Source organism: Peromyscus maniculatus, chromosome 5 (assembly GCF_049852395.1).
Source record: "Peromyscus maniculatus bairdii isolate BWxNUB_F1_BW_parent chromosome 5, HU_Pman_BW_mat_3.1, whole genome shotgun sequence".
NCBI classification, from domain to species: Eukaryota; Metazoa; Chordata; class Mammalia; order Rodentia; family Cricetidae; genus Peromyscus; species Peromyscus maniculatus.
Window position 1 is genome coordinate 142456972 of NC_134856.1, and position 9608 is coordinate 142466579.

General features: G+C 38.4%; 1 protein-coding gene across 1 annotated transcript; it reads right to left on the minus strand.

The window, feature by feature from the left end:
- Positions 1–3949: 3949 nt before the first annotated feature.
- LOC102923527 (cathepsin Q-like) lies at positions 3950–9382 on the minus strand. Its single transcript, XM_006981716.2, has 8 exons — positions 9275–9382; positions 8315–8451; positions 7905–8027; positions 7345–7497; positions 6619–6843; positions 6042–6204; positions 5308–5425; positions 3950–4309 (listed from the first exon to the last, which is right to left on the minus strand). Exons 2-8 carry the CDS (start codon positions 8438–8440, stop codon positions 4210–4212), a joined length of 1008 nt encoding a protein of 335 aa, XP_006981778.1. The 5' UTR covers positions 8441–8451; positions 9275–9382; the 3' UTR covers positions 3950–4209.
- Positions 9383–9608: the final 226 nt, after the last annotated feature.

The following is a 9608-nucleotide window of genomic DNA, read 5'->3' on the forward strand; positions in this document are numbered from 1 at the left end:
TTCTGGTGGGTAAACAGAACCCTGAAAGCAAACCACAATATGGTGATACTTTATTTGTACTGAAATGTGATTTTATTTGTATGTTAATAAATAAAGTTGCCTGGGGGTCAGAGCTAATAGCAAACTATAGCAGAAGCTGGGCCGTGGGGGTACACGCCTTTAATCCCAGCACTTGGGAGGCAGAGCTAGGCAGATCTCTGTGTGTTCAAGGATACAGCCAGCATGGTGATTCACGCCTTTAATCCCAGAAAACAGGCCTTAAATCCCAGGGAGTGATGGTAGAAAGCAGAAAGGTATATAAGGCATGAGGACCAGAAACTAGAAGCATTTGGCTGGTTAAGCTTTCAGGCTTCTAGCAGCAGTTCAGCTGAGATTCATTCTGGATGAGGACTCAGAGGCATCCAGTCTGAGGAAACAGGATCAACTGAGGAATTGGCGAGGTGAGGTAGCTGTGGCTTGTTCTGCTTCTCTGATCTTCCAGCATTCACCCCAATAAATGGCCTCAGATTTGATTTTATTAATAAGTACTTTTAAGGTTCATACTACATCTGGAATTCTCCTGTATTTTTTATTAAAAAGAAATCTGGTAGATGGAGAATGGTAACAGACCTTAGAGCAATTAACAAAGTAATTCAGCCAATGGGCTCTCTACAATCTGGAATTCCTTTGCCTACTCTGTTACCAAAAGGATGGCCTCTCATAGTTACTGATTTAAAAGACTGTTTCTTTTCAATACCCTTACAAGAAAAAGACAGAGAAAGATTTGCCTTCACAGTGCCTACTTACAATAATTCTCAACCAGTTAAAAGATTTCAATGGAGGGTCCTCCCTCAGGGAATGTTGAATAGTCCAACCCTGTGCCAATATTTTGTACAACATTGGAAGTGATACGTAAAAATTTTTCTAAATTATAATTTATCATTATATGGATGATATTTTACTAGCTGACTCAAATGTAGATACTTTAGAAAGAATGTTTGAAGAAGTAGAGAAAATTTTGCCTTGCTGGGGATTACAAATTGCTGAAAAGATACAAAGAGGAGATTCTATTAATTATTTAGGATATAAAATAGAACTACAAAAAATTAGACCCCAAAAGGTACAAATTAGGAGAGATCGACTACAGACTCTTAATGACTTTCAAAGATTATTTGGAGACATTGCTCATCTACCAACTATTGTTGGGGTAAAAAATGATGAACTGAATAATTTGTTCAAAACCGTAGAAGGTGACAAGGACTTAAATAGTCCAAGAGAATTATCACCTGAAGCTGAGAAAGAATTGGCCTTGGTAGAAAAGAAAGTACATGAAGGACACTTGGATCGTATTGATCCAAAGCTGGATTGCATTTTGGTTATTTTACCTTCTAGGCATTCTCCTACAGGAATATTAATGAATAGGGAAGATATTATATTGGAATGGATATTTTTACCAAATAAACCGAATAAAAAATTAAAAACTTATGTGGAAAAAAAATCTCTGATTTGATTTGGAAAGGAAAATTGAGACTTTGTCAATTAGCAGGAATAGACCCAGAATAAATTGTTGTACCTTTAACTAAGGAGGATTGAAAAATTAAGGACAGAAAGTGAACCTTGGCAAAGAATACGACACCCACATTCCCAAAGAGGTGGTGTGGGGAGGGTCGTATTTTGGTCTTTTAATGGGTTTTGGGTCTGGGATAATTTTCACTGCTTAGGAGGGTTGGTTACAAGTTGTTGTTAAGGGTTAAGAAAAGGGCTAAGCAAAGGAGATTAGATTTAAGGTTCTTGTTTAAAAAAAGAAAGAAAGAAAAGAAAAAGAAAAAGACAATTACTAGTTTAAATACATTGGATTGGATTTTTTATAGTGTGTACAAATCATATATATTGAAATTGATATGTTAGAAAATGCTGTATGTATATTTCTAATTTTGTTCAAAATATTGTACTTATACCATTCATTTAACAATGTAATGCAAATTGCTGATCCTTGAATGTTATCATTACCAACTATTAGGATAAAAAGAAATGAAAGTTAGTAGTTAGACATTATAATAGAACTTGTAGTCATATTAGGTATGTTTTCAAGATTGAGCAGATATATTTTAGATAGGCAGGTCATCTTCAAACCCTTCAGAGATCTACAGAATGACATTTAAAATGTTTTAATAACTTAGAAAATTTTTCTTTTTTGTTATAACTATGAGAGATTTTGGCTCCTGGCAGTACCAATCTACTTCAGAGAAAATATGGGCATTGAAGAAACTGCATATGAAGTTAACTTTCATTGTGACAGAAGTTAGCCACTGGACAACAAAGTATCTTTGAATCAACTGCTGACACACAGGACAAGATGGACAGACAGGACACGAAACAAAGGACTTATTCTTGCCAAGACAAGTGTGGTTGTGGCTTTGTCAAAAGGCATCTTCTGAGGCCAGGACAATATGGCACTATCCCTGAAGTGGCCTTTGCAAGCTGGAAAAAGTACCATGTCCTTTTCTTCAAAGGCAGCTGAAACAGTTATTCTTGAAGAGTAACTAAGGTCACACCTCTCAATAGTAGACTGGCATTTAATAGAGGGATGTGGAGAAGAATGGAATGCCAAGATGAACACACACACACACACACACACACACACACACACACACACACACGAAGAATGGAAAGCTGAATTCAAAAAACACCAACAATTTCTAGAATTTAAGATCCTAAATCATGACATGACACTAGTGGAATTCAGGTGTTTCTGGTACATGGACTGCTCTCACCCAATGTGAGGTTAAACTGTTGACTTTGTGTATATCCCACTTCACAAATGAGTTTGTCAGATATGCTAAGCCTATATGCTGAAGATGATGCCCAACACTGTGGAGAAACCTCAGGTGACTGTCCAGGCAGCTGGCTGTTTCTGTCAACTCACATTTTTTTTTTTTTGGAAGTTGCTTACATGCACTTTCTGTTTTTATTTTTGTTAGGTAATATTTCTTTCTTGGGTCTCTGAGGGAGTTGAATATTAGTTAGTTAGAGATGAAGATTAATTAGCTATAGTTATAGTTTTCCTTGTTAATTTCAGAATGAAACTCACTAAAGAGGTGTAAATGTATAAATTTGAAAGACGTTATAAGACAGTTCTGTTAGTAATATAAGTTAGGATAGAAAGTGAATCAGGTACATTTTGGACTTACCAAAATAGGATAGACAATGGAATTATTTTCTCTGAATTTGTCAAATACAAATGGACTAGACATTTTTTAGGTATTTATTGCTTGTATATATGGTATATAGTTATTGTACTTTTGTATATAGTTTTTCTTATATTAGTTATAACTTTTTTCTTTTTATTAAAATAGAAAAGGGGAAATATGGTGATAGTTTATTTGTACTGAAATGTGATTTTATTTGTATGTTAATGAATAAAGTTGCCTGGGGCTCAGAGCTAATAGCAAGCCATAGCAGAAGCTGGGTGGTGGTGGTGCATACCTTTAGTCCCAGCACTTGGGAGGCAGAGCTAGGCAGATCTCTGTGTGTTGAAGGATACAGCCAGCATGGAGACACACGCCTTTAATCTCAATACCAACCATAGAAGACCTGGAGGTCTGTAGAGATGTGCAGTGATGAAGTCATGTGGTTGGGTTTACAACCAATGAAAAGGCAAAACAGAAAGTCAATAAAAAGACAGTCACACAGGAAGTAGCTCTCTTGGCTGAAGAGGACAGCAGCAGCAGTGAAGGGTAACGTTTTTATCTCTTAGCTCTGACCTCTTGGGCTTTCATCTCTGCATTGGCTCTGTGTTTCTTATTTAACAAGATGGTTACATCTACATCACAACAATGAAGAATACCATCCATCACAGAGGACATAACCACACTTTCTTCCAAACAACAGAACAACACTCAGTCCCAGCTTTAAGATGAATTGCATGTTTCATCACAAAACAGGCACTGCATGAAAAGGTAAAGAAGCTAGAGGTTTTTTTCAAGGATTTTATTTGCACAAGCATTAAAAGTGAAAATAACTACAGGAATCATAAACATTTGTTAGAGCAACAGTTACAAAGCTGTACTTTCAAATATTTGAAACCTCCTAGAATTCACATAACAGTGTGGATCTTGAGGGACTCAACAGTTTAACACACTCAGCAAAGGCTGGTCATTGAAGTGATGGTACCCATCTGAAAAAGCAGTCTCCTGCCAAGTGCTTCCCTGTGGGCATCAGGCTGCTTGCTCACACAATAGGGTATTGGGCATATGAAGAAATTTGACAGAGGTTGTTCCAGTCTTTGGCAAGTTTCATATAGCCCTTCAGGCCCCATTTTTTACCCCAGCTGAAAGAAAGCATGTTTTCCATTCAGTAGAATGATTACCACATGATGGACTTATTATGATACTGGCAAGAGGCCAACCTAACAAAATGATGAGGAAAGGCAGAGGGTCTCTTCCTGAGTACCTAGAGGTGCCTCACACAGGAGTGTGAAGACCACAGCATAATGTCCTTCTATACATAGATGTTTCAGAACTATCAAATGTGTCACATTTTAGAAAATCACGCCGGGCGGTGGTGGCACACGCCTTTAATCCCAGCACTCGGAGGCAGAGCCAGGTGGATCTCTGCGAATTTGAGGCCAGCCTGGGCTACCAAGTGAGTTCCAGGAAAAGGCGCAAAGCTACACAGAGAAACCCTGTCTCGAAAAAACAAAAAAAACAAAAAAAAAAAAAAAAAAGAAAAGAAAAGAAAAAAAAAGAAAGAAAATCACTGGCACATACATGACATCGACACCCTAGAAACCAGTGAAGGAATGGGAATTCTATGATAATATATTGTTGGTAAGTTCTTAGAGCTTTAGGGGAGCTCAGAGGTTGAGGGGTTAAAATCAGTTTCAAGAGCTCTGAAAAGCCAGAACGGCATTGTAGTGTACCTGTAACCCATGTTCTAGGGACATGGACACAGAACACACCTGGAGCAAGCTGGCTACTCAGACTAAGTAGTGAACTCTTAGATCAGGAAGAAACACTGCCTCGATATAGAAGTTACTTAATGATTGAGAAACAATTGATGCTAACATCAGGCTTCTATGTATGTGTACTTGCACACATGTTTCCACAGACAAGCAGACAGGCAAACATACCTTACATATATACATGGGAATGCAAGAACAGATTTTGTTCAACTTAAATGAAACAAAATTTTATGGGTTGTGTATCAAAATACTAACTGCAAGTTGTGATCTCTTCCTGAACCCCTTGGAAGGGAATCCAGTGTCCTTAACCACAGAACTACCTGTCTACGCCCTGGAATTTCAAATATAAATTTGGCAATTTATACCTGTTCTTTATCAGCCAGTATTTATTGCCATCCATTTCATCTCCTTCATGTCCATAGCCAACCACAAGAACTGCATGATTCACAACAGAGCTGCTGCAGTTTGGCTCATGATAAATACCTGAGAAACAAAATAGAAGCTGATGTGAGATGCATAGCACACCTGACAGTGACCACTGCCACCAACAATAGGAGGACTATTTCAATGATCACTGAAATGATGTAACTACAATTAGACTTAAGAGTTAGATTAATTATTCACAAGAATGCTAACACACACACACACACACACACACACACACACACACACACACACACACAGTTTCACAGAAAAACTGAGGAAATCCAAGGTTGCAAGATTTATTGAGAGCTACTGTCTTCTTGACAATGAAATGACTCCTTAGGCCTTTGTAGTTTTGTTACTAGAGTCTCATATTAAGTTAGATTTATACGACATAAATTATTTAATTCACAGACTCTGTTACAATTTAATTTCAGATAATCAGTTTCTATAAATAACTAAAACATCCATGAAATGGAGCAGAGTTGGAAAATTAATCAATAAATAGGACACATTAACTTTCATGTGTTGATTCATATCAGGTAAAATTCAGTACTCAACTATTATATGGAGATGAGTCATATCCAGAAACCTAAACATTCACATCACATATTTTCCATAACAGCCAGAGATATCACAAGTTTTTTTCTTCATATCAAGAAGGAAATATACTAACCTGTCCTGTAGAACAGAAATGAATCATGGAAAGCATCAATTGAAACAGCAATGGGCCCTTTATTTGCTACAGCATCCATTAGGATATCCTCACCTTCTGGGAGGACAAAAAATGCTTTGATTTTAGCAGCAGAACGTGCAGGACGGTACCTGCATTTCCATTCCTTTAAAATGTAAAGAGATAAGAGACTCAGTTTCTTCCACCCATGTCCTCAGACCAAGAGTCACAACCACACACAAGTCTGAGTTATTGTAAATCATCTCAGGAAGTGAAATGCTACTAGGTCTGGAACTGAAAGTAAGTTCTCTTGTCTTCAATGACAATCAATAAGAAATTTTAGTGCTGTGGAGATCTGTATTATATGTACAATAGTTTCTATATTTTCCATGAACATAGAAAAGAGTTACACTGAAATCATGACATCAAAAATTTAAGTAAAGGACCATACTTAATAACAGCATTGATGGTGTACAGAGAGATTCTATTTCCCAATCTGAGCACTGACGATAGTGTATCATATTGTCAATTGTCCCTCACTCCAAGTTGAGCTGAAATGACAACATAGAGGTTGACTTACTTTTCTTTCATATGGGTAAGTTGCCTCAGCCTCTATACCTCCATTGTGCAAGACATACTGAAAGGCATTGTATGTATTACCCGAAGCACAGCCATTATTGCCATGAGGTCTAGAACAGTCGACTAGGTTCTGCACACTCAGGGGGGTGACTTTGCCTGTTTTGTGGTACATTTGTCCTTCTATGGCACCAGCTACAGTAAAAGCCCAACATGAACCGCATTTACCCTACACAGAGAGGAAAATATGGTCATTCACAAAAAATTACTGACTCAAACAACATCATAGACAACCAAATAAATTGTGAATATGAAGAACTGGCAGTTGCTAAATGCCTAGAAAGGAAAAGAGGACTTGGATGCTGGTAATGTGTACATGCTCACATGAGTTCACATACACACACTCACACACACACACACACACACACACACACACACACACACACACCGAACATTTGCGCAGGTTCTACTGGTTTTATGGATTATTAGTGACAATAGAAGGAACAAAAATCCTGCAGTAAGATGGGATATAGACTCATAGTTGGAGAATGTGTTTGGTGGACTGACCATATCAATGCACATTGGAAAATATATGAACATTTCAAAGAAGAAAATATATTATTTAAAAACTGAACTGCAAATCTCTCCTCATTCAGTATGAACACTGAGACAGCAAGTCCTATTCCCCTTCAATATGATTTAAGAAGAAGGGCAGATGGCACTGTCATACCTGATTTCGCACAGGAGTCATGTAGCCTTTCTTTCGCCAATCCACAAATTTGGGTAAACCAACATCACCAACAGCACGTTTCCAGATGCTTTTCCTCTTGTTGTGAGGTTGGATGGGGAAATTAACCATCATGTCCTTGAATTCTTCACCAGTCTTCAAGGAAAATTACATAGATGATTATAAAAGAGAAGACTCTGCTGTGGATATTGTTCTGTATAAATAAAACACTGATTGGCCAGTGGCCAGGCAGGAAGTATAGGCAGGACAAGGAGAGAGGAGAATTCTGGGAAGTGGAAGGCTGAGTGAGGGAGACACTGCCAGCTGCTGCCATGACAAGGTATAAATTTATAGAAATGGGTTAATTTAAGATATAAAAACAGTTAGCAAGAATTCTGCCCTGGCCATACAGTTTGTAAATAATATAAGCATCTGTGTGTTTACTTTATAAGTGGGCTGTTGGATTGCCGGGGCTTGGCGGGACCCAGAGAGAAAACTCCAGCTACAAAACTCCATATAAACACTCAAGAAAACACAGTGTGAAGAATCCATGTCACACTCACCATGTCACCAAAGCCGTTCATTTCCATGGTGTAGCCATTCTTACCCAGACCATTCTCCCCATTGTGATCTTTAATAATTTTCAAGTTTTTTTCCCATACTGTTCTCCTCATTGCTTCTTCCTCCTGGATAAAAACATAATGGATGACATTTCTTTCTAACTAAACTCCTGTACAAGCTGACCTTGTGGACTTGCTGCTGCAGGTGACTAGAGGCCAAGGAGAGCTATTCTAGGACACTATAGTCACACATTCTCCACATACAGAGGAAAAGGGAATTTGGCTACCCTGTGCTCACAATGATCGTGACTAAGTAATCTCTCAGTGGTGGTGGTTGTAGTGGGGCCTATGACCTCTAATATGCCTAGACACTTGCACTCTGGGGCTCTTCTGAATATTTCCAGGTTACTAACCAGGCTGTATGATTTTTCATAATCCATCTTCCATTTCTCCCATTCAGCATCCAAACTGGGATCATGTGCTGAAGCACCTGACATAATTCCTATGCACAGGATAACCAGGAATACAGCAGAAGTCATGACTTACAACCCTGGATAAGGAAGAGAAATGAAGTTGCAACACCACCAGTGTTTTTAAAATGTCTGAGAAATCAAGCCACCCATGGCCAATTAAATTTTTTTAATTACTCTTTCAAATATTTTTGAAAGATTGTAGAAAAGACTGAGGATGTGTTTGAACTGAGTCATTCACTGGTATTTATTAGATCCAATACAAAGTGAAGAGTATGTGCCCAGAATTCCAGCAATGAAAACCTTTGTTGTACTGCATCTTATTATTACAGAAAGGTCTCCATACACTGTGAGCAACAGAAGCAAAAAACAACTATTGTTTTAGGATATCACTGACCCATGATTCCTAAAAGCAAAACTTCTATCATGTGGCATTGGATTCTAATTTCAAGGTGACCTCAAGAGTTGGGGCCACAGGGCAACATATACCTTTCTAATATACAGCAAATTGTGGGCTTATCTTTAAACCTCTCTTCTTCAATGAAACTTTGTGAAATATCTTCTATTAAGAATGTTTGAAGAATATTTATTATTCCTTGCATTTCACCCTTGGGACCATGCAATCAAACTCCCAACTCACTCTCTACATGAGAATATTGTCACATGAAAAGCCAACAGGAAGGCAGAGCCATGAGAGGAGGTGGAGGACAATAACAAGTTGATAGTGGGATTTCAGATTCTGAATTTGCTGGATCTCTAAAGCAACACTCTCAATAGGACCTGATGGGAACATACTAACTGCTACTACATCTGTACATGTCAACTGAAAATAGATACATTCTAGGGTTATCTGCATCCCCCAAAGTCACCTCCCATTCTGCCTTGGCCAAGGCAGGGCCTTACCTATCTGTGGTGAGGACTGCTGGTTCAGTTCACTCCAGAGACTCAACTCTTCAGAGTTTGTTGAGGGTCCAGAATCTGGCCCAGCAACACCTTACTCATGCTATAAATCCCAGATATCTGTGCATTTGAACCTGCCTCCAAATCATGTGCTCCTTTTGATTGGCTGTGTTGATGACAGGATTCAGCCTCCAGACACTAGTGCTTCATGCTCTTCCTGAGATATAATCTCTGACTGTCCCTCTGGCATGGCTGTGGGATACCTCTGTACACAACCGGAAGCTAAATTTGTGAACCTTGTCAAAGAAAGTTAGTCATTTTGTAGGCCTTGGATCAC